Source organism: Drosophila mauritiana, chromosome 2R (assembly GCF_004382145.1).
Source record: "Drosophila mauritiana strain mau12 chromosome 2R, ASM438214v1, whole genome shotgun sequence".
In the NCBI taxonomy this organism is placed as follows: Eukaryota; Metazoa; Arthropoda; class Insecta; order Diptera; family Drosophilidae; genus Drosophila; species Drosophila mauritiana.
Window position 1 is genome coordinate 5840672 of NC_046668.1, and position 25699 is coordinate 5866370.

A 25699-nucleotide genomic window follows, 5' to 3' on the forward strand; every position below is an offset into this window, starting at 1 on the left:
GCGCCTCCGACTTCCTTGTTGGCATTGCTAGCATTGCTGTCACTGGCCGCCAGTCGCGGGCTGTCATCATGTCGCCAGCCTGTCAATCTGAGCCAAATGAGCAAATAGCCGCAAAGCGCGAAAATATCAAGAAAATACTTTAAAAATGTTTGACAAATGGAGCTCATTGAATTTGAAGTAGTTAACGGTTCAAGGAACCTAAAGCTGCAATGTTTAGTTGACGAGGAAAATGATTTTAATGATTAATTAAGATGTCAAGTGTATCTTCTTGTGGCACTTGAATTGCTAGCTAAAAGGCGAAGCTTGAATTCAATGTTGAAAAAATAGTGTTGCAGAAATTAGCCGAGTCATTGCCTAACATATTTGTGAAACTAATAGTTTAAAAACTGCAAAAAAGTGTCACTATTAAATAATACTATTTGAATCACTTTTAATATTTTAAAAAAATATTTTTAATAAGCAATTCTCATCTTACATTTTAATGTAGCTTATTATGTTAGAAATTTTAAATTTTTGCTTAGTCTCAGAGAATAAATAAGTTAACAAATCTATTGCGACAAGTATTAGTTCACCATTGACGTCATACTTAATTTCCTTTATAAGGCTGTTTAAACCAAGCTTTTGGGATACAAAAATTCATGTCCGTCGTACCATTGTCAGTTCTTGACCTCCAACAGAAGCTGCGTGGTTTCAATTAGCCAAGTCAGCCCGCACTTGCTGGCATCCATAGTAGCCACAACTGCGGACAGATCTTGACGGCAATTCACAGGGCTAACAAGTGGAAGTTCAGGCCGCATAAATTTGCCACAACGCAAACAGATCTCACATGTCGTTATATAAGGCCGACAAGCTGGTGGCGGCGGAGCGAGTGGAAAGTGAGATAATTGGTGTGGAAAACTGGGAAAATGATTGCGCGGCGGAGGAGGAGTTATAGTTACACAGACCCACTGTGCCTGGGAGACTGTCTTTCGGCCCGAATCGGTTTCTTCTCTCTTCTATGTACTGTCTTCTGCAGGCGGAACAGCCGCAATGACATGCCTCAGTACGACGAGGCAAGAAAAAAGCTCCTAAGCGCGCGACAAAATCCAAATGCAATTGCAACTGCAACCGCAAGACAAATAAAAGCAGTAAAATGAATGCATTTACGTATTAATGAGCAAAAAGAGATTCGCACGCATGCCAATGACTTTATTTTTTCATAGCCTGCCACTTGCCGCCTGCCACTTGCCACATGCCACTTGGCACTTCCTCTACGCCCACCTGGGCCATCACTCATCCGCCGTGGGGACATTCAATTGGGCAGCTCGCGAAGAAACAACGGCGATTAATGTGGCCGTGATCGTCAAAACGACGATGATAGTACCCAGTGCAAGAAGAGTGAAAGGGGAGCTGACGTAACGCGGAGGCATCTTCTCTTTTGGCCCCTCCATTACCATCTCGGTCCACCTCAAATCGATGGGTAAGTCACGGCCCGATTGCGCAATATCTAATTGTCTTGCAGGAAACCGAAGATGTCTCCCCAGCAGTTCCGCCTTGATCGAGTCGACCCACCGACCCGCCGATCCGCCGATCCCGGCCGCTCCTCCGATCCCGTTTCATCTCGCCCAGCCCGACGATGGCCCACTCTTGGCCAGTCGGCACCCAGGTGGCAGCCAAAAATGCCGTTTAATTAGCAATATTTGTCAAAGTGTTATAAAATACTGCCTAGGCAGGTCTCATTTCGCGTGTCGGTGTCTTCATCTCAAATTGCAGCTGAGCCCCAGCTTACCTACACTGCGCGAAAACGGAGGAAGCCGAGTATCTTGGGCCGGGTCAATCTGGATGGGTCAGAATGGGCCAAGAGGTATCCATATAAGGAAGACTATTATTTTAAAAGTCCTTAATTGAGCCTTATAAAAAGGAAGATTAATGTTATCCTTTTTCTATAGAAATTTGATCTGATTTGATTTTTGATCCTTTTCTCGAAAACTTGGAAAGCGAGTCATATATCAGATGATAACATTACTTAACATGGTTAATTTTTATTTTATATACATATGTTTAAAATATGAGAAACGGCTTTAGTGGATTTCCTTGAAATTTTTCAACATTTCGTTGTCATAGCTATAGAAATTGGCAAGTCAAATAATAAAATGAAAAAAAAGTTCAATACATTTTAAAAAGTATGGGCGTGGCAGCTTTGGGCGGTGCGTGGACGTTAGAGTGGGCGGGAGCAAAAAATTTCGATAGATATTGGCAAGACAAGTAATAAAAAACATTGACAAATTTCTTAAAGATGTGGGCGTGACAGTTTTGGGCGTCTTGTGTGCGTTAAAGTGGGCGTGGTAGTCTTCTAAGTAAACAAGCGTTGCGTCTATGCTTCTAAAATCTGTATGTTTAGTCTTAACTTTCTTGCTTTTATACACAGTAGTTCCCGAGACCACAGGGGTCATACGGACGGACAAACAAACCGACCGACATATGGACATATGGACTGCTGCTGATCCTGATCAAGAATACATACTTTATATGGTCGAAAACTCTACCTTCTAACGTAAAGAAACAAATGTCTAAAATACCAGCTACTGAAAAATGTCTATTGTACCGGCAACATTGTAGTTTAGATAGTAGTAGTTTAGTTAAAAGATAAAATGATCCTCATTGAAGGAAAGTTAACGATGTAACCCCTTGGAGTCTCCTGACCCTGGCACCACCCTCATTTCCTGTTCCCCCACACACTTAATAACCAAGTCAGAGGTCAGGTGACATGCAAATATTTTTTGCGCCGTGTAGCAATGAGGAAATCAACTGCAGCGGGTGCAGCTGCCTACCTGACTGCCGACTTGGAGCAGGCAATGGCCAGCAGCAAGCGAAGTTTGGAGCAGGAGTGGGCAGCATCTCCGACTCCGAGTCCAACTTTTGCGACGAGTCTACGCAAATTGGAATGCGAGACCTCTGACTGTGTGAATAAAACGGCTGGCTGGCCCGACTTAGCTTCGCTTTTTGGCCAGAAGTTGCGTAACAGCCACTGAGCCGGTTTCGGCCACACTCGGCCACCAAATTGCACATACGTACGAGTATCTGTAGCAAAGGACGACTGGGGATTGGCCACAATCAATGTTCCGTCTGCAAGTCTGCAAGTCAGCATCTTCTGGCTTAATGGCCATTGCAACAGAGCAGCAGCAACAAAGGCGCACTGGCTGTGGCCATTAATAAGCGTTAATACCCGTTGGCGGTGTCCAACATGTTGTTAACTTGCGGCCGGATGACCTTGGCGTAAGCAAGTGAACGAGGTGCCGCTCATCTGCCGAACGGATCTCGGATCTCGGATCTCGGCCAGCTCCTCGACTCTTGGCCACCTGCTGCTTAATCCAATGTGGCCACTGGGGCTAACTGTGCACGCACTTTCAACTCCGATTACCGGGCCAATCAATTTGGCGTTCCGTTTAAGCCGACTAAACGCACCCACCGAATCGAATGCGTGATGCAACTGCAATGAATTCAATTTACCTGCCTGCAATTAGCGCCGCTTCATTTGCCATGCAAGTGGGTCAGCTGCACCGTGGCAACAATGACATTAACGTCGACACTCGCGCACCACCTGCAGCTTCGGTTTCGAGTCCAGTGCGGTCCAGCTCCACGCAACAAATTGGAGCAGCCCAAGTGCCAAGCGCCAAGTGTCGAGCGGCAGTGAAGAAAGCCACAGTCAATTACCGCTGGAATGATGACGGTGACGTTGCAGACCGCCGAGGAGGCACCTCCTCCCCAGCCTCCCGTCGTCCGCCTCGTTCGGATTAGGCCTGATCCACGAGAGCCTGATTGAAGGTTAGCCATGTGTGAACGTGAGTGTTTTGTTATGGCTTATTGTTCGGCGGATAAGTGCCTGCTATTTCTAGCTGTCGCATTGCAACAGCGTCGCGTCCAATGAGGCGTATGCGCAATAAAATTAAGCATACGCCGCCCGCGGATGGGAAATGCATTCGACTAACAAGAAATGCATTAAAAGTGAAACAAAGAATTTGTGAATCGTCATGAGGCTATGATTAAGCGTATAACTGCAACTCAAATTGGTCTACATGACTTGCTTTAAGTGGGATTTTGTACAAATTTCTTACGAAATAAATCTATTTAAATCTTTAAGATACATCTCGAAAAGTAGGTGCTAAGCAAATTATTTCGAAGTGTAAGTACATCATATAGCTTGGAAATAAGTTGCACTTAAGACTGCTACTTTTAGATATATACTTTTATGTCATAAGTTGCGAAAACAAATCGATAGTTACAACAATAAAACTTTGACCTGCATCCACACTCAGGTGAGACAACCGATTTGTTTCCCTTCCTGATTGTAATTGAATGTACAGATTTATGAGCCATATAACCCTCGGCTCCTCCGCAGCCACCATAAAATCTGGCCATTACGGGATTAGTCGAGGGAACTGTCAAAACATTTTAAGCGAGTCCCATCAGACCTTTCTCTCAATTTCATTTTCCTTCCTTGCAGCTCGGCCTAACACGTTTTCCAGCCAATTTCACACGCTTCCCTTCCGCGCAGCGGAAACCTGTCTGCGATAGTCATAATATAAGGCAATGCATAACCTACATACTCCCATAAGCGTCCAGATCAATAAAGAGATGCCGTAAATTATGCAACTGGGTGAGCAGGGACAAGACAACCGCAGCGAAAGGTGTTTCCATGGCCTGCAGGCTGCAGCCCGCCATCCATCGATCGATCCGTCCATCCTGGCATTTAGCTCCAAAGGCAACTCAACTCGCCTCCAGCTCCAGCTGCAACTCCATCCACGACATCTTCGTCGGGAAGCCAAAGCAAACCAAGCCAAAACCCAAACGCAAACCCAAACCCAATCCAAAACCCGAATTGCCAGTCGAATGTCGTCGCAGATCTGCTGGGCACGTTTCAGGAATTTCAATTTCATTTTGCACAACAAAAAGCGAGCTAAAATACAAAGATACGAAAATGAAACAAAATGCGATCCGGCGCAGCGAACGAGCCTGTTGCACATTCTTCATTATATTCGTGTTTCTTTACCTAATTTCGAGTTTTGGTTTTTTGCTAAATTGGCTTAACATGTTGGGGTCCGCTTCGTTTTGTCTGTTTCTCCTTTTGCAGCGCTGCACTGAAGGCCGTCTGACCGCCCCTCCGCCCCACCGCCCCCCGCTCCTCAACCGCACTATTATGCAACTTCTGGGGCGACCAGCCTGTCGGTTTCAATTTCGGCCTAGTGCATTATTTACGATCATATCGGATCGTCCCAAAGGCCCAACTTCAGCCAGCGAAGTGCCCTGTGTCCAGTCCAAAGGGTCAGACGCCCAAAACTCCAGCTTGGTCCGATTCTCGGGTGTTAATTATGGCCAACTGTTTGGTCTTGGCGCGTTCATCACGGACTAATGCCCAATCTATCCGGGCGTTAAAAAGTCCATTTGGCCCCTGGCGCTAAAACGCACCACCAGAAAAGCACTGAAAAAAATACCTTTAAGTAGCTATAAATTGTAAATGAATCTATTTAAGTACTTAGCTCTCAGCATGTACGTATCTAAATGTTAAATAAAAAATCAATAAAATTATATTAAAATATATAAAATATATATCATTTTTATTATATTTTCTATATCACGATTGTCTACATCATGAACATCCAATTATAACATGGTATACTAGTACATCTTTTGGATAAATCGTAGGAACAATTTGGTGATTTACACGGTATTAAGTGTAATTTCTTTCAGTGCACAGACCGCGATCAGTGGTGCTGCTCAACATCTTCATGCCACGGAGGTCGCCTGGCCATTTGAGCGCTTAGGTCGCCGCGTCCATAAATGGCATTTGTTGTATTTGATTTGGCCGGCCGGACTGCTCCGGCGATCGTTTGGCAAGCAACTGGACTGCTGAACTCGGTCGTGCTAATTGTTTGCCACTCAGGTTCAGAGCAGGGAGTCGGACATGGTTAATCGAGCCATATAAAATGCGGGCACGTAGCCCAAATTGCCGCAGCTTAAGACTACTTAGCGTCTTGGCCCAGTGTAACAACACGCCCACAGCAATTGACCTTATCAATAGCTTTTTTTGGCCGGAGGTGAGCCACTTTGCACGGCGATCGTTTGATTGATTGATTTTCGGGGGTAGGACTCTTTCTATCCTATTAACTCGTTTGAGGATGATGGTGGAAGATGATTAATAGTGCATGCGCAGCTAGGTTGTCGGTATGGTGAAGCCAAATTACTACAACGCCCCATAATCAGAGTGGTAATCTTGGCAGTAGTTTTGCTTTATTTTATAACGTCTTGCAAAAACATTCAATAATTAATTTTGGGTACCCACGCTGATTACTAAGGTACGGATTTAATTTGTTGCCAAATGGTCATTTACAAGACCTTGATTGTCATCGTCAGACAAATGGCGATACAAATTATGTTTTATTTTGGCATACAATACCGCTGTCTGTTAAGAAATTTATTTATTTATAGATCTCTATTTATATACAGCCATTGAACCTTCCAGGCAAACTTCCGATAGCGACGCCTAAAAAATATCTTACGGATATTGTCCTATCACCCGTCATAACACAAGCTGAATAATTAAGTCAACAAATTCAGGGTTGACAGTCCACAGAAGAATCACGATCTAAAAGTACATCTCTTAATTTTCAGCTGCGTAGGACTGGATGGCGTTGCACTTGACCACTCGCCGATCACTACGGCGGGGTCTTCTTCTGACCAAGTCCGTCCACTCCGCGAAGACGGGTCTCAAGTGACCCGTGGGTCCACTGGTCCATGGGTCCGAGCTCTCGAGTCCAATGGCAGTACGAAACGGCCGGCCTACAGTACGTATGCGTATTCGTGGTCTTGTTCGCATTGTTTTGAAGCTGCGGCGTTACCTTGGGAAAATCCGCGCAGTCATCGGCGGTCCAAGAGGCAGCTTCATCAGCTGGCGGGCCGAGCGGTACTCCATTCCATTCCACTCTCACTCTCTGCGGTTTTCGATTTCAGTTTGCTTTTGCTTTTAGTATGCTTTGCTCTTGCTTTTGCCGTGCTTTTGCCTTGCTTTTGCTTTCGATGCGACGTCGGCAGCGACGCGGCGCCGCAGCTGCGTGCATTTTGCACCTGGAGCAACCCACCTGGGCAGAGCGGCCGAGCGGCAGAGCTTTGGTCCGCTGGCGGTGCGGATTTGGCTCTTCTTTTGTTTTTGCCACCGCCGCTGCTCTGCCCACGGCGACCGCGACGCCGGAGTCGGTGGCTCGGAGACGAGACCATTCAAAATATAAATAGATGTGCATGTAGGGAAATGCGAATAGTGTTCATAGAAGACCTCAGAGGAGGCACATATCAGCTCCTTCTGTTTTGACGCGCTGTTGGTGGTGCAAGGGATACCAAGCATGAGATCCCTAAGTCTGTTGGTCAGTGTCCGAGAAATACGAAAGATCCCAGATACTAGATACCATAGTGCATCCTCGAGAAACAATCATAAAAACATTTGTGGAATTCGGACATATATATAAATAAAGTGAACATAACTGTGCAAAACCCAGACTTAATAATAAAAAGCACATAAAAATATCACATAAAATACCAAAGTCGCGTTGAAATTAATGCCCACATAAGGTTAAAGTTTATGTCTTGGAACTTATTTTCATAATTACAAAAATTATGAAATACGTATTCAATGGCCTTTTATCCAAAACACAAATCTTCTGATCTAAGCATCTTTAATACGGAACAGAATCATCAGTTATTCAATACTAAAATAGATATAAGCAAATACATCATGGACTCAACGAACATCATTACATTCTAATTTCTCCCACAGCTACTCAGCGCCAGCTGCGCGCTAATCCTAAGCTTAGCCTACGCCCATCCCCCCGAGGGAGTGTGGAAGAAGAAGCTCACCTGGAAGGAGGATTGGGTCCAGGTGTGGAAGACCGTTAAGAAGGAGGCGTGGGAAACCAAGTGGAAGAAGGTTTCGGTCCCAATATGGAAGGAAGTCAAGGTATGGCAATGGTGCTCTCTGTTTCAACTGAAGATCTTATGAAACATGCCTGGATATCCTTCAGGTTCCCGTCTGGAAAGAGGAGAAGGTTCCCGACTGGAAGATCGTGAAGAAGCCGAAAATTGAGGAGAGAGAGGTGCCTGCCTGGAAGGAGGTCAAGGTGGCCGAATGGAAGAAGATAACGAAACCCATTTGGGTGCCCACAAAGGTGGCCGTCTGGAAGGAAATCCAGGTGCCCATCTGGAAGGAGGTTCAGGTCCCGTACTGGAAGGAAATACAAGTGCCCATTTGGAAGGAAGTACAGGTCGCAGACTGGAAGCAAATGTTTGAGCCCCAATGGGTAGGTGGTTTCCCGATCTCCGTTGAAATATGAACTAATTTGAAACTTCGCACAGGTGAAAATGGGCATTCCCGGCGAGAAGTTCCTGGGCAAGGATCACGAGGGCTGGGAGTACACCAGCCACGATCTCTGGCGCAAGAAGCTGATCTGGAAGCCCGTGTGGAAGAAGGTCTGGCGCACCGAGAAGAAGCAGGAGTGGAAGACCGAGAAGAAACAGGAGTGGCGCACCGAGAAGAAGCAGGAATGGAAGACGGAGAAGGTGCAGGAGTGGAAGCAGGACAAGAAGCTGGAGTGGAAGGACGAGTGGATCCAGGTGTGGAAGCCCGTGAAGAAGCAGATCTGGATCAAGGAGAAGCGCGAGACCTGGGTCGAGGAGAAGGTTCAGATCTGGCGCACCGAGAAGCGCCAGGTGTGGGCCACCGAGAAGCGGCAGGCGTGGAAGGACGAGTGGCAGTCGGTCAACGTGCCCGTGTGGAAGGAGGTCAAGGTGCAGGAGTGGAAGAAGGTGTGGAAGCCCGTCTGGGAGAAGGTGTGGGTGCCAGTGAGCCATGGCCACGGGTGGGACTAGGTCCGCGGCAGGGGTCTCCGCTTGGCCACCAGCCAGGCGACAGCACTGATATCTGATAACTGCTCCCGCTGATCCTGCCAATCCCTTGGGGTTCGCCCCGTCCTCCGCAGTTCACGATCCCCGCTCAAATTGTTACATAGACTTAATGTTGTAAGGCATCCCACTTCCTCCTGCATTTTGTACAAAACACCTTTCATACCTTTCGTTACCTGTTGGAATTACCCATCCCCCGCCTCCTTCATCGCCGTCTCCCACAAGTGTACAAATTAGTCATGCGCGCGTTTGTCTTTAAGTTATACGAAATTCAATAAAACAACAAAAACAATAATGACTCTAGGGATCTTTCCATGGGCGAAATGTGGCAAAGCCGGGCCGCGAAAAAATTGTTTTGTAAATATGTACTTAAACTTAATTATAATCCCCATACTGACCACAGACACGAAAATTGATGTACAAAAACATTTTTCGAAGAGCTGAAACGAAATAAAACTATAACTATAAACATAAACATTAAAACTAAATGCCTTTAATTACGCCTTGGATGGTCATACCAACCTGGCGCATCCGCGGACGAAGCGTTGCTCCCGGTGTGGATGTGGATGAGGCAATATCGGTAGTTTCGGCGATGATTCAATGGCAGCATTTCGGCGAAGATGCAACTCATAAAGATTCGATTCCGACCTACGACACCCGGAAGTTAGATAAGTGCCGAAAAAACCGAATAAGCCGAAGAAGTCGCCACCATCGTTCGTTCAGCTGGAATTGGCAAAAAGGCCATGAGCCAAAGTCAACAACTGCAGTGGCGATGACGATGGCGATGACGATGATCATGGTGATGATCATGGTGATGATGACGACAATGATGGCGATGCCTTTTGCCTAGATGCCAAATAAATCTCAAGGAAGCATCTCTGCGTCAGATAAGCGGCAACAATACCGCTGCCACTTCCTGTTGCCAAGTTGAATGCTGAAGCTGTATGCAGCTGCCCGGGCTTCGGACTCGGATTCGAATTCAGATGCAGTTTCAGTTTCAGCTTCAATTTTAGATGCAGTCTCGGTTTCAGCTTCAGCCCGAAGGGAGTGCGCGGCGGTATCCCACCTAGCGGCTCCGCCATTCGAAGTCACTCGGTCGGTTGCCACATGTTGCCTTAATTGACTCCCCCCGCTTTCGCGCAGTGTGTCTGTGTGCCATAGAGCGATGCCCGCATAAGGTTAGCAGAGGAAGCCAACTGTTGCAGTTGCAATCCGAGCCTGCGGAGCTGCGCCGATTAGGTAACTGCTGCAAAAAGTTCGAGTTCAAGCAAACATTCCGTTGCCAAATCTCAGTTAGTAGTTGCTGCCTGCCTCCTAATGATGTTGTTGCAGATTTCGGCAAATCAACAATTGGCACGGCTGCCAAATGAGTTTTTCAGGGGGTGTGGATGCGGCTGACAGGCGAAAGATGAGCGTGATAGAGCCACAGATGCAGCACATTGTTGATGAGCACAATGGACTGTCCTCGTTCCGGGTATTTGCTTGACTTCGGCTCCGGATTTGCCCCTATATTCACTATATTCAACATGCAGGGTTCTTTTTTTAACCAAACAATTAGCGCTCAATTAAGCCAAGGTCGCAGCCCAGCTCTTTATCAATCTGATTGACATCCAATTTCGAGACCATTGTGCCACTATTGTTTTCTTTGTGACTGCGCAGCAGGTTAGTTTGTCACAGGCAAAGAAATGCCTATCAACGGATTAATAAATATGCAACTGCAATTGGCTGGCGCTGATAGCCAAACGAGGTCTGAATTGCATTCCGCCTGACTTTTATGTAACCAAACAAGTGTCATGCGAAGACTGGAGTTGCGGGCCACAGAAATGATAACCGAGCCACAACAACCGACACTTAACGCATTCGAGTGAAGCACATTATGGTTGTTGTTTTAATTATTGAAGCAGCAGAAGCAGCAACATCCCATTCGCATTGCACAAGCCGCAGCCACAGCCGCGGAGAAACAAAACGAGCCAGCCACACAGACCGAGTGAAAGAAATTGAAAAATGTAATAAAAATAAATTTCAGCCAACAAAACAAAAATTAAAAAATCAAAACAAAACAAAAGCGACAGAAATATTTGATTGTAATAAATCTTTTGTTCGCGCCCCGCAACGCAGCAACACCCAGCTAAAAAAAAACAGGCAAAAAGCGGCAGCGAAATATTTCTTGTACAAATAACTAGATGTAGTGGCTCAGGTTCAAGACGCCAGCCGCAGCCGCAGCCACGGAGCACGTGATGAATGCGGAGCGGACCGGAGCCCGCGGAGCGTGGAGCTGCAACTCCGGAGGGGTTATTGCTCGCCAGGTGCTGTTGACTCTTTTCCAGCGGGCTGGCTGTAGATGTAGATGTGGGTCACAACGCAGGCGACGGAGAAGTGGAGCGCAACCGCAGCCTCCGAGTGGGTGACATTAGGCAAGTGCAGGCGTGTGTGGCAAGGTCGCGCCGGCCAAAGTTGCTGATTAAAAGCGGGGCAGCCGCGAATTAGCGGCAGTCTGCAAGAGGAAAACGAGCGGTGAGGCAACTGAGCCACTAAAGCCATGACGCTGCTGAAATGGCAAACGAGATGTTGCAAACGGGCAGACGTGCGCTTCGAGTACTAAGGCTGCAAGTACTGGCAGCCGGGGGCCGTAAAAATGATTAAAGGCGGCGCCGAGATTGCGTTGTCAACGCGCTTGTCCCGCATCTCTAATCTATATAAATGCCATTTTATCGCTGGCCCGACTCCGCGCTGCCCGCCAAACAAAAGACTTAGGCAGCGAACTCGTTTGGCCATCTCACGAAAGCGCAACTGTTTCTTGTCGAATTCATTTGATTTCGCAGAGCGCTGCGACAAGTTTTCCATGCGTAGCTGCATTGTTGAGATTTTTTTTGGTATCTTGAATTATGTTTTCCTTACCCACAGTCTGGTTGTACTAACGTTTAATTATCCTATTAACGACCGATTAAACGAAGTTCCTACTTCCTCTAATGATTATACACGCCAGCGTATAGATAAGAGAAATTTCTTTTTTTTATGAACGCTCTGCCCATGTTTCTCGACTATCAGATACCCATTACACAGTTGGTGGAAGTGGTGAAGTGGGTATATTTTAAAACTTCTAAATTTCTAAGCAAATTGTCAAGAGAAATAAAAGCTCTTTTTGGCTTGTGGTTAAATTGTTATTGGAACTAGCAGTATAAATAATAAAATAAAACGGTTTCTCTTGGTTTACACAAATACATACACATACACATAAAAATTATAGACATAAAAATTATACACATAAGAATAAACTATTTTAAGAGTAATAAACACCTCTTAAAACAATTATTGATTTACAGCTACATACATACATATAATGCTCAGGATTTAGCGGTTTTTGCCCAATCACCTAATTTTTTACTCTTTATCAACTTTTTTTCACTACTTCTCATGATATGTACTAAGCCCATGCAAATGGTGCCACCATGCCCCCTTTTGGCCTACTTGCTGCACCTGCTGCCACGCCCCCCGCAACCAAATGTTGGCCACGCTCGGCGCTCAACGTTTCATGCAGTGTTTGTTCGCTTTTGGATTGCATGCCCCATGTGGCTTCCCCCAGCCGTTCAGATGCAAACGACTTGATTGTCAAACATTGTTATTTTTCGCTCTGTTTTTATATTATTTTGCCTCTCTCAGCTGGGCTTAACTGCCCCCCTCCCCTCTCACCGTCCATAGATTTATGGCCGTGTTCCGAGACAAGTGCAGTTTACGACTTCCCTCGGAGTTCTGCGACTGATACGCTAAATGATCAATATTTGATGGGGGTATTTGTCATGTTTCCGTCGCCAGTAGCTCGCAGGCCGTTTAGCGCTTAAACGCTCAATTTCCCGACCCCGCCGCCCATCCATGTTGAAATTTCTGTTATGCAGCGAAGACAATGCACAATTGTTGGAAGTGCCGGGCGCCAATCGCAATTGTTGGCGAATAATTTTCATTTTCATTTTTATTTTCACTTTTTGCCGCTGCCCAACTAGCGACCACAACATCCACATGGATTTATTAGGGAGGCGTTTACTCGGGGGCATGGTTGCGTGGGTATATATTTAATGAGCCGCAATTAGTTGAAAATCATCGGATTTCGCAATTAATTGTATTACGCAAGGCCTGCGCGGGGAGAGTGTGAGTTGTGATTGAATTGGCAATCACTGGACGCCTTCGAATGCAAATGATGATGATGAGCGAATCTTGGGCAACCTCTGTGGATCTGGAGCTGTGCATGTGCAGGTGTCGCTGTGTAACGAATGCTATTGGAATGGCCAAGCTGCAGTGTTTGCATCAGCACTTGTTCTTTGCAGAGAGCTTAGCCTGCAGTCGCTAACTGGATGTGCAAATCCGATGGCCAAACATTTAAGTGCAAACAAAGCGGCTGGAATGGCGGGTTTTTGTTGTCCCAAATTTCAAAATTTGCACCGGGCAAGTGAGTGTGTGAGCACATAAGCACCTTAAAATTATCGAATATCTAAAAATAGCCGACATCTATACATAGTAAGATTTAAGATCAATAAGAGTAAATGTCTTCCAAGATCGATTAATTTAGCAAGAAGAGGAAGCCAATGTACCTAAATAAACACATTGATTAATGTCATTTGTTACTTATTTATACAGATATAGTTAAATTTAAATAGATGGATTTGAGTAATTACCTTATTTATGCTTAATTTTTTGGTGACGCTTCTTTTTAACTATGTAAATTAGCTTACTTGATCACCTTGACTGACTGAACAATGCCTAAAAGTATGCAATGATATTCCGAAATCAGAAGAAAAGATGAGCATACTTCATAGCATTATGGCAACTTCAATGATGTATCTAATCCTAATAAAGATTTTCATTGAATAGTAGATGAAAATAAACAGGTCATTTGGTTTTATCCAACATAAATTGGCATTTATTTAATTTTAATTGGTTTCTGTTTGACTTGTATGACACTGAAACTGGAAACTGACAAATTTTCTTTCTTCGCTGGTCGGACATGCAGAGTGATCGAGTTTTGGGCGGGATTACCAATCCGTTCCACGTGGAGCGGGTCAGGTTAGTGAATCCCGGGCATGCCGACTGTTGTCAATTCAATACATTCAATATTTAATATAGTTAATATATGTATGCTTTCGTAAATGTAATTAGTAATACACATATTTGTAGTATTCAATTTGGGGTTTACCGTATATGCCGCGCTTAATGATTACGAATGTTTCCACGGGGGTATTGATTCTCTCTTAATTTCGTATAATATTCGTTCTGCTAAGAAGGAGCGAGTGATTAGTATAAATGCGTTTTAAACTGCCTGTCCACTTGGTTACAGAATTCAAATGTGTGCTGATCGTGCTTAGTTATCCTCGATGTCGAGCCTGATGTGCGTTGAAGTTGAATGTCCTTCGTGTGAGTGTGTCTTGGGCTTTGTGTTTGACCCTCTGATTAATGTCTCTTGGGAGTTGAATTTTGATTAATGCGTTTTATGTAAAGTTAAGTAAAAAATTATCTGTATATGTTTGTATATGCATGTACGCTTATCGCTTAAATAATTACAAGTATGAAGCGCGTCTAATGAATTCAAAACGACAATTTTCGCCATAATCCTTTCGACAATGAAGAAGCAACTCAAAAAGCATCCGACTCGGATTGATTTGAATTACGAGTATACATTATTCATGCATGATATATAGTATGAAAAATGGATTATGTTATATTAGCGTACTTAGCCTACGTGTTATCTTCTTCAAACCGCTTTGTTTAAGTTTAAGTTTTCTTTTTAATGCCAAAATTTTTTGTTTTGATTTTGATTTGCCGAAAAGTTTATAAATTTTACGAGTGTAATTAAAATCGTGTTTGTTCGTTACAATTTGTGAAATCCAACGTTCTTTTGACTCTAGAGTATTGCTTGCTATTTTAATTACTTGAAAATTTGTAGGTTTATTCCTTTCGTTTGCTTATTGATTAAATGCCATTTCCTTTACTATACACTACTTAATATTTGTAGTTCGTTTGCCATGAAAATTTGTAGTACACTCATATAGGTAAGCAATCTTATTTTTTCACAACACTACATTTATATATTTATATACGTATATATCTATATTAAACTGGTATAGTCTGGGTAAGAGTGAGTATTAGTTCGGATAGGTTAAGTGGGAACTTAGGATTGAAGTGAAACAACAAGTCTGACCATAACTCTCCCATTGGATAAATGCAGTTCGTGATGTGCTTAAGGGACGAGGATCAAAATCCAGTTCCGATCTCGTGGCAGTGGATTCACCCGGAAATGCCCTGCTATTCTACGTGATGAGCAAAATACTGTAGATTCTGTAGCTCCATTGCATCGGTTTCATCCTGCAAAACTTGGATTGATCCGGCTTCGTTTATAGCTTTCATTAGTCAGTCTTTGAAGTGTTGGTGGTATCTCCACGGATTTATGGCCCCAATGGGCGGAACCCCAAAACAAAAATCAAACAAAAGCAAAAGTAATACATTTTAAATAAAATCAAAAGCATATATTTAGCAACTTATGAACTAATAACTTAGGATAGATCAAATGAAGTGAAATAAACAATTTCTGGTCCTCTTAAAGCTTCAAATGCGTATAACTCATGTTCAGAACGGTCTATATCAGAATTGGCTTAATAAATCGTGCTTGAGTGTATCTGTGTTTCGGGCTTGGGGTTTGGGGTTTTGGATGTCCTGGGGATCTTGTATAATACATTCAATTGTTGTGGCTGCGATTTGTGCATTGAACAGCTTCGATTTGTTCTGTTGGAAGCGCATTTTTGAATTAAAAATAAGGGCGAACTAAATAAAGAACTGAGCGAGTGTTGAGCACAAATGTAAGTACCCACTCACACGGCTCTGTAAATTAACAATCATCACAAGTCAACGCAAAACGCAAACAAAACTCCAAATGTGCGCTGTCCATACGAATTACAAAATGCATAGGAAGAAATCATACGATTCGCATGTGTTACGACTAAATATATCAATTAGACGAGTTAATATTATGACTTTGACTTAGGCTAGGCAAAGGATGAGTTTTCTGCTCCTGGCATAGATGGCAAAAGTTTACACAAACAGATTTCGAATCATCTCCTCTTACACACAAGAATCCACCTCAGTTGCTGTTGCTCTGATATTTCGGTAGACACCGCTTAAAACTAAAGTACATTATTGAAAATTAGTTCGAATACGTAAGTATGATCTTGATCTTGAGATTTCGTTTTCTGCTCCTCTCGAATAACTTGAGTAATTTCCTTGGGTGCCTCCAGCACTCTCCTATAGTAGTTATCCATTGAATGTACTTATATACTTTATGTATGTTTGGTTTGCTGCTTGCATAGACAATATAAATATGTTTCTTGAAACTTGCATTCCTTCGCTATAATTACTCGAAGTAGTTGAATATTTTACGTGTATATGCGGTATATAACTCCCTCTCTCTCTTTATCTCTCTATCTCTTTCCTTGTGTCCTGATGATCTGTCTGTGTGTATCTGTGTGTCCTGTGTCTCTGAGTGTCATTCAACTCCCACGCACTTCATGCACCTAAAACACTAAGCTAAAATGCCACGCCCACCGCCGCAGGAGGCGCTTACAAATTACACTGCCATAGTATCGTAGGCTGTGAATCCTGCGCCATTTGCTTGTTGGAGTTGGAGTTGTTTTGGGCCGGTTTCGTTTCTGCACGGGAAGAGATGAATCTGATTAGTACACATTGGAGCATTGGAAGCGGGACTTGTTGGATTATGTTTATGCTGCAACCAAAAGCATTGCAAGGGTCGAGACGGGATCATTCGGGCGATCTTTGAAGTATTTTCCAAGTATCTGTATCTTTATCTCCGACCAGAACCCATCTCGCCCCATTGGCCGTGTCTTTATGTTCTGTTCGTGGCTTAACATGGTTTACTTTTGGTTCTTTTTGATTTGGCAAGCTGAGGCCAAGCACAAAGCTGCAATAAATTGTTAATACGAGTATTTATGGAAAGACTTATGTAAGTATTTCGTGATAGACAGATATGTGTGGGTCTGCTTATCGCATGGAGTAGTTTATCAAAAGGTTTCAAAACATTCAACTGTGATTTGCTGTCGAACCGAAAACCAAACGAAAAGATCAAAGATTAAAGACAAAACCAATGTAAAAATGAATATACAAACTCAAGACGGATTATACATAGACGTGAGTACTGGATGCACTTTGGGTTAGTATTGATTAGTGCGTGGGCATGCAGGATAGTCGTGGTGGCTAGTCACATTGGTAGGTTCCTTATTCAAGACTTACAACTGTCGTCGACTAGTGTCAGCGATCATACCATTCAGAGTTAGGAAGGTGGGTAAATAAAGACGGGGAAGATTGTTAAGTTGCGATTAGTGACAGGGGAACTGCACCAGGACTACATATGTATATCAACTTCTGGGCAAATGCGTTAACTCTGGTTAATTACGTGTCGGGTGGTAAATACATATGTAGGAGGGTCAGGCCCATTGGTCTGGTCTTACCTTTCTATCAGCTTGCGCATTTCTTCGGTGGTGCGCTGATCTTTCGGTTGTGGAGATCGCTTCACTGCTGCGAGTTCAGCATTTGGGGTTCGGAATATTGCAAAAGAATTGGTTTGTGTTGCCCGAACCGATAGAGTAGGGTAGTATAAAAATTTAATAGGGTTCCATAAAAGAAAGTAGAAAGAAAAATTCGGAATGGAGATAAAATGATAAAAGTAAAACCGGCTTAGATCTAAATTAAAAACCATCGTAGGCGTCCAATCGTGCAGCTACTTTCAAAATAAGTGCTGATCCCCGGTATCATTACTCAATTGGACCCTCAAGGGGTCATCCCATGCAGATTTCTAGTGACAATTCATTCGAATTGACCAGTTGTGATTAGTTACAAACATAAAACATAAAACATTGATATGCAAACGGTGTGCTCTATGAAGTGAAATGATATGTAAGTGTGCGATAAATTGGATCTTGATAATAAAAAAAACCAAAACCAAATTCAAATCGTAATAACTTAAAACTGTTACACTCAAAACACTGATGTTCTTTAATAAAATTTAGCAAAACACAGCATGAATATTTACGTATGAACGAGATAACTAAAATTCGCTGAGGAATGCGAGGAGTTTCGGTGATAATGACGGTCTTTCAATGATCGTTGGATATATCTTATGAAATACTTATAGTTGATCATGAGCAAGAGAGGCGAGGGGTTCGTGAGGAATCGAAGTATGAGATGTGATCGGTTTTTCGAATGATGATCGTGAAAATCACACAAACTAACTCAACTTCGGATAGGATCACTCACCCTCGTTGGAGTCTTCTGATTTATATTTACACGAAATTTCGGATGGAATTGAAAAAGATGGCGAATTGATATTGTTAAGATTAGACCGAGCTCTCGAATATATCACGCGTTTGTTAGATTGTAACTAACACTAAAATGTCCTTTCATCCGAACAGAACTCATGTGGCCAACTTACCTCCGTAGTTTCCGCGTGGTCCGTGGTCACGATCGCACTCTGCCTCTGAGATCTCATTACTCTCCTTGGAGTCGTTGAATGAGGAGTTGCTCATGTCGTGGTTGCGTGGTGGTGGTGGTGGAGGCTCGGGTGATCCATTGCCAGGATTGCGAGCAGAGCCTGTGGATCAAGTTGTGTGTTAATCAAGTCTTAAATCTTTCAAGGCTCTTCACTAACCGATGCTGCGACGTCCCATGGATCCCCGGGAACCGTAGTGATCATAGGGCTGTCCATAGGGCCCTCCGTACTGGGAGCCGTACTGATCCTCTTCGGGTGCGCAGTTGGCGGGATCGTCGTATTCGGGTCCGGGTCCGGAGTACAGGCTGCCGCCTTGCGAGTTGACGCGGGTGTATCGGCGCTACAGGACCGAAATCATAATGCATCACACATTCCACTCCAAGTTTGCGATTGATGACTACTCACATATTGGTCCTCTTCGGCACAGTTGGCGGGATCATCGTATTCGGGAGCTGGCGTGTAGATCGAGGACTGTCCGCCCTGGCTGTTCTTTCGCTGGTATCGATTGGCCCGAGGCATCGATTGCGATCCGGAGCGGGAGTGCACGTGTCCTGGATGTCCTGGTGGGAGCATAGTGCCCGCGTGTCCGGGAACTGGGCCGGCGTGTCCGTTCTGGTGGGGGAAGGTCTGGAAGTTCATGGCCTTGGTGGGGTCCATTTCCTCGCGGAATCCGAGCAGGTGGAACGTGGCATAGGGGCAGATTTCATCTTCCATACCTTGCGGGAAAAGAGATCGATTAGTACGAGTGCACACTATGAGAAATGATGTGTTGTTCAAGTGGACTTGGTTTAGTGTGTTAAGTATGCTGCGATGATACCTGGTACCCGTTCGTTTTTCCTTACCAAGTAATTACTTACTAGTTTGTTAGCTTTAGTTAGCTGGATGCGACGAGTTGTTAGACTTTTTGTTAGAGCGAACAAACTTAAAAATAGGTACATTTGAGGAGAGATCGATTTTACAGGATGAATCAAATTGCTGGATAAGGTTAATCCATAACTGTTAGAGATGGATCTTGATAACTCAAAAGACAGAAGCAGTATTGCTTAACATCGATTATAGACTAGCTAATCCAGATATATTAAGCCCGTAAGTCGATCAGCTCCATTAAAAAGGTGGGGTGGGTTAGTGGGGTTATTAACGGACTAAGAAACTTAAATCCGTAGAAGGGAGCGGCTGCTCCTCTCCACTTCGCCTACCTGGATGCCTGTAGTGGCACTCGGCATTGCCGTGGGCGTGGCCGTAATGGTTGCCGTGCATCGGCACTGGCGGGGCCTTCAGCTCCTCGTACAGGTTGGGATTGCGCCGAGGGTCCCAGGTCGAGTGGTTGGACCGGAGGCCACCGCGGCCTGGACGTGTCGTGGAGTGTTTATGTGTGGTTCGGGGTGAGGTGTAGTGGATGGGTTCGTTTCGAGTGTGGTGTTTTTCAATTTCCAATTTCGTACAACATCAATGATAAGTCAACGGAAATCATAATCGAATTGAAGCAACCGAAGAGGTGCGGGATTTGGAGTTGGTGCGTGGGGAGCGAGAGGATAAAACGATACCTAAGTATACTCGGATTAAATCAAGGCTGGGAACATCCCAGGGCAAAAAAAAATGTATCTAAATTAACAACAACATTTAATAACACGGTTCTTTCATGCCAGGATTGGGGGCGGGTCTTTGGAGGAACTGAACAGGAAGCGGCTTAAAAAGCAACACTAAGAATTTTTCGGGTCCGGAAAAGCTTAGCTTGAGTATGGTATGTGGGTAGAGATCTAGAGATACCCTCAGTTTGTATGAATGCAAGGCAACGCAAAATACTTTTCGTATATGATTTTCGTTCGCAAAGTAAATGGAAGAAAGAACTAAGCCCCATCCATGACCAGGAATCCGAGATCCGGGGATCCGGGTATCCGACACGGGGTGGCGGCATTAATAAATGTTGCATTGGAAATTTAGATGCTTACTTATGACTGTACCTCGCTTAATCCGGTCGCAGGTGTTGTAGTTGGATCCGGGAACGGGGGGCAGCTTCCGGTTGGGCGGGGCGATGTAGCCGAGCTCATCCCGCAGGTCCGGACGACGCTTGTCCAGGGTGGCGCCGGGTCCCATTGTCTGATTGTAAACTACATCGTCTAGAATTAATATATGATATCGCCAACTCAATATTGAAACACTGAAGATGCTTTTCCTTCATCATATGCCGCTCGCATTCAATCAACTCGCATACTTTACTTCTGTTTTCGACTCGATCTCGACTTGTTCCGTCACTCGTTACTGGTTTTACAATTAATTTTGGATTCACTTGTTTGTTTTTTTTTTTTTGGTTTTGGTGCGGCATGTCAACACACTAAATGTGCTATTTGGTAGCTCAAAAATACAAGTTTACAAGTTACGATTGCGAAAAAAGATTCCAAAAGAGGTTACGTGAAGTGTTCAGGTTATTTGTTTTCGATTTCAAAATATACCAACTGGTCAACGATTACGATTACGATTACGACTGTTAATAATGATATGAAATGAGCGATGAACTTAATTTTGGATTTACTCGACTTTTCTTTGTCATCGATCAAGGATCTCGATGGTGATTTCAAAAAGCATCTTAGTTTTGGTTGTTCATAAGGGAAAAATACGGAAAGAATTCGGAACTCAAAAATGATAGATTTGAGTTGTCTTGTTTTGTGGAGGATATGGATTTGTAAATATATATATATAGAGTAGTATTTGATTGTGAAGTTGCTCAGTTCATAAGCAAAACGTATGTACAACAATAGGGCTAGTATAGATATATCGCTTACTGGGATTATTCTAGTATTGCATATAGGTTCAGTCCTCCACAGAGCCAATAACAACAGCTGATACATAAGTTTACAACTCGGTCTGCAAACTGATCTATTCTTCAGAAGTTATTGGGTGCTTCAGTACAACTTTCAAGTCATGTTTGGCAATTGAAAAACCAATTGATTTTAATGACGATGAAGTATCGATGATTGTTTTTGTATGTACACACAGATATTGACACTAAATATATTATATTGACATATGCTCGTATTATATTATTTGATTGTTTGGTATATTTTCAGTTTCTTTGTCTGTCTGTTGGTATATTTTTGGAGTGAGAACTTTTGGTATATTTTTGTGGGTGTATCTTGTATCATTGAGTTTGGAAATATAAGTAAATCATGCAAAGCCAAACTACACATTGACATTCCATTAAAATATTATTATATGGTATCAAAGGATTACAAACCGACCATTTTGACTTTTGGAGTGACGGCTTAATTTATCGTCATGTTGGCTAAACTGTTTTCATAATACTCAACGAAAAATTAGTTAAATGGATGCAAAACTTTGTCTTTGTTACAAAAATGATAACAATTTGTTAAGGAAAAGGGGCTGCATTAAATCCCCTACCAACATTTAGCCAACATGATGCAAAACAGAAATAAGATATCGATCTACGCTCTACGGTAAGCTAAAAATTTGGTTGGGATTAAAGAGAAGAGGTTGCGCTTGTGAGGGGAGGAGTCCTTGGGGGAGAACCTACAGTACACATCCTTCTGGCCGCCGCGCATGTCGTCCGCTCGCCTCCGGGATAGGGCCACGCACACCACGCAGATGCCCACCGCCACCACGACCACGGTGGCGATCAGGGGCACCATGAAGTTGAGATCGAGCCACTCGGGCATCCAGGCGGGCAGGCGGATGCGGGTGTGCACGTTGCCGTGGCCGGATCCGTCGTCCAGGGGCGCAATGGTGCCTTTTGGGGTTTAGGGGGTGTGGTATACAAACCGGATTCGCACATGCAATAGTTGGTTGGTTGGGTCATAGACAACAGCAATATGGGAAATGGGCAGGCAGTACAGGCAATATGGTATTTTCGTATTTGGTATTTTGGATTTTCGTGGCACAAGCGCAAGTGTGGGGTGTTGCAGTTTCGTGGTGTTCAGAGAGAAGTAGAGAGAAACCGAAAAAGAACGAAATTCTTAATTAGTGATCAGCATAGATACCTTTGTGGTGATTGCCCTTGCTACGCAGTATACAAATAACAATTATCGCTATGATTATGACGAGCAGAGCCGCCACGACGGGCACAACTAAGTTTAGGTTCGAGAGGATAATGCGGATCGTGTCCTCGGCGCTTAACTCGGGTAAATCTCGCGAGGGTGCGATAGTGCCTGCAACAACAATAACAACAACAACCAAAGGGTGGTTTTGGGTGGTCAGTGGGTGGGAGCAGACGGTGGGAGGGGCGGTTAGAGACAGAGACACATAGTGCGAGAGAGACAGAGAGACAGAGAGAGAGAGGAGGATCAGTTACACGTTGTGACCTCTGCTGGCACATTGACCTTTGTACGGCGCGCACATCGCGAAAGCACTCAACACATACATATACAAATACAGACTGTGGCAGGCGAAAAATTCAAAGGTTAACTTGTCGATATGGAGTCGTTTTCGTTATTCATATGAGAGAAAAGTAAGAGTATTAAAGAGTATTGGTTTTCGGTTATTTTACATGGCGCAGAACTGAAGCACGCATCAAAATGTGAGTAAGTTGATATGAGAACTAGTTAAACTATTGCAAAATTGTATATCGAAATTGTATAAAAAACAGTTTATTTTACTTTTTTAAACACTAAACGCAATGCAATTTGTTTGTGTTCCGCTTAGAGCTAGTTAATGATGTATGTTATTAGATCGCTAAGGCTGCACGAAACGAATGGAACTGCATTCCAGAAGGAGAAACGTATCCTTCAAATAAACCAACTAACTTAGGTGGAACTCAACTGTAACTTGACATAACTATAACTGAAACGAATCGAATCGAAATGGCAAAAACAAAAATGTCTGCGTGTGACTGTAGTGATAAGTGATAAGTCGAACCATAAGTAAAAGTTTAAGAAATCAACTCTCTCAGCTCAGACTCCCTGGCCAGGACTCCCATGGAACAGGATTGAGATACTTTGGTTGTTGTGCTTGATTGTCATGTTATGGTGGCTCTGCTCGATTCTTCGGATTGAGTTTCACACTTGCTTTGTCTTTTCCAAGCCTCTGTTAAATGAGCACTTTCATATTTTTAATCAAATGAAAAGCAAATCAAGTTAGCTAAAATCATAAAAGTATCGTTTTTGGTGGGTGAATCGTTTCTGTGACCAGTTGTGTGTGGGAATATCTAGCTCTTGCAGTTGAATAGGTTCTGGAATATGGATCATAGCCATGAAAACATCTAATTGGCGGGAAGTTACATCGATTGGAGTTCTGTACAATCAATAGATTCGGGATTGGTTCGGCGGGTATAACAACATCTAGTAAATATGCTTAATGACGACAGCTATTTGGGCTGCATCGGTTTTCATATTCCACACCGCGTGTATATTTTACAAATTCTCTTTCACAGACTGGGCACAGAAATGCAAAAAATAAATTAATAAATAACTATTCAAAATCATAAGAGGACGTTCCATGTCAATAACAAGTATTTAAGTATTTAACAAGAAACTAAAACGATATAGCCGAATGCCCGACTATCAAATACCGTTGCTCAGCTAATATTAAATAAAAAGATTTTTAGATTTGGATGTCGCCTGGTAGATTTAAAACTTATGAAATATGGATAACAAATCTTTTTCCGATTTATACCCGTTTAACCGTATTCTTTTGATATAATTACATTATTTTAAAGTTTCCTCGACAATCGGACATACAAATAAACTTACGGACAAACGGACAGGCGAATATAGTTAAGAATATGTATATTTTGAAGGGTCGGCAACGGGTCTAATATCTCCTTTAATATACAAGTATCAGATGCATTTAGTTCTAATATTGTTACGCGGTATTCAAATTGATTAAATTTGAAGATTTGGATTTTATGTTTAAACTTAACGTCGCATAAAATAAAAAAGTACTTTAAGTTAATGTTTTATTGACAAGGATGGTCCACATTCATATTCATACTGTGATCTAGAGCACTACGATGCTTGGGTCTAGTAAAACTTATAATAAAACTAAAATCGTGGCTGTTTGGTGAGTTAGTTAACTATTCAGTTATGTACATATGCATATACGTTGCAATAGCTCTTCTCTGGGATTGTTGATAAAAACGGAAGGAAACAAATTGCATTTACGTAAGAAAAATCATTATTATTTTACACTATTCGGGTGCTTCTGCGTTCAGAGTTCTGGCAGTTAAAAACATAAAGAAGTGACTATTTTCAAAACTATGAGACATAAACGAACTGAAACAACTATATCGACAAGCTTGGTTTGGGCAACAAAAAATAGGAATAATGTAATTTTATATACTGTGCAATTTGTTCACATTGAAAAGCAAGAAAATCATAATTTGCTCATATTTTTTAAAAATATGTCATAACTTTTCGTGATTGGTAAAGACAAAATAAACTCAATAATTGTTTGGTACAACATTGTATAGCTTGGTGCTTCTCATCTTGTTATTTGTATATGGACAGTGTTTCGGGGTCTCGATCGCAAAACCGACTTTCCGGACATCCAGGCCCAGTTAATGGGCTTCTTGGAAGCCCTCGGAGCGGTATTTCCAGCATCAGACCCCGAAGCTGTCAACGTAGAGTACTCTATGTACAAAAGCAATGCAGGAATCAACTGGGAATCGGAGAACAGATCATAAATACCTCCGGTAACCGTCAGGGTGGCAAAGTCGTATTCGGCCACGGTGAAGCCAGCCGAGTTGTGGGCGGTGATGCGGAGGTTGTACCAGGTGGCGGGTTCCAGGTCCAAAACCACGTAGTTGTTGTCGGGCTTCACGTTGTTCGAAATTTGGTTCCACTCAATTTGATCGCTGCAGAGGTAAACAATCTTAGATCGAGTTCATATCCCTAGTTAAGGTGTGATCTACCGCTTCTTGCTCTCCACCACAAAGTGCGACATGGGGCACCCTCCATCTTTCCAGGCCTTGAAGTGCAGGGACACGGAGTTGGAGGACACCTCAATGAAGCGAGGTTTCTCGGGCAGCTTGGGCTTCTGTCCCTTGGTCCGGGTGTTCAAAATGTCAGACGCTTCGCCAGCTCCAATGCTATATTAGTTTTAGAATTAGTTTCATCTCTCTCTGGTTATTAAAACACTCACTTATTGAATCCTGTGGCATAGACCTGATAGCGGGAGCCGCACAAGAGTCCTTCAATGTTGTGCTTCTGTGAGTCGACAGACACTTCCGATGTTTCCCATTCTCCGAATTCTAAGAGTGAGGATTATAATTTAAGTATTAGAACG

At 43.4% G+C, this 25699-nt stretch overlaps 2 protein-coding genes across 51 annotated transcripts in view; one reads left to right on the top strand and one right to left on the bottom strand.

Moving 5' to 3' along the window:
- The first annotated feature begins 7304 nt into the window (after nt 1–7304).
- Nucleotides 7305–9214, top strand: LOC117136323. The gene is made up of 4 exons (XM_033297177.1): nt 7305–7394; nt 7805–7984; nt 8049–8324; nt 8380–9214. The coding sequence occupies exons 1-4, from the start codon at nt 7374–7376 to the stop codon at nt 8890–8892; spliced, it is 990 nt and encodes a 329-aa protein (XP_033153068.1). The 5' UTR covers nt 7305–7373; the 3' UTR covers nt 8893–9214.
- Nucleotides 9215–15411: 6197 nt separating this feature from the next.
- LOC117137085 (Down syndrome cell adhesion molecule-like protein Dscam2) overlaps nt 15412–25699 on the bottom strand; it is a 61839-nt gene continuing 51551 nt past the window's right edge. For 46 of the 50 annotated variants that reach the window (XM_033298346.1, XM_033298353.1, XM_033298363.1 and 43 more), the window contains exons 14-24: nt 25556–25664; nt 25326–25502; nt 25102–25268; nt 21996–22208; nt 20428–20583; nt 19663–19812; nt 18872–19182; nt 18626–18806; nt 18410–18568; nt 17430–17496; nt 15412–16613 (exon numbers count right to left, since the gene is read on the bottom strand). In XM_033298346.1, the coding sequence (XP_033154237.1) occupies nt 16532–16613; nt 17430–17496; nt 18410–18568; nt 18626–18806; nt 18872–19182; nt 19663–19812; nt 20428–20583; nt 21996–22208; nt 25102–25268; nt 25326–25502; nt 25556–25664 (1772 nt within the window). In that variant the 3' untranslated portion in view covers nt 15412–16531. Of the gene's footprint in view, nt 16614–17429; nt 17497–18409; nt 18569–18625; nt 18807–18871; nt 19183–19662; nt 19813–20427; nt 20584–21995; nt 22209–22458; nt 22627–25101; nt 25269–25325; nt 25503–25555; nt 25665–25699 lie in introns of all 50 variants that reach the window. The other 4 variants (XM_033298366.1, XM_033298364.1, XM_033298365.1 and 1 more) reach the window with 1 other exon arrangement.

Coding starts and splice junctions, on each gene's coding strand:
- LOC117136323 (XM_033297177.1), top strand. CDS start 7,374: ATGAGATCCCTAAGTCTGTTG. Junction 7,395..7,804: donor TGAGATCCCTAAGTCTGTTG/GTCAGTGTCCGA, acceptor TTTCTCCCACAG/CTACTCAGCGCCAGCTGCGC. Junction 7,985..8,048: donor CAATATGGAAGGAAGTCAAG/GTATGGCAATGG, acceptor GATATCCTTCAG/GTTCCCGTCTGGAAAGAGGA.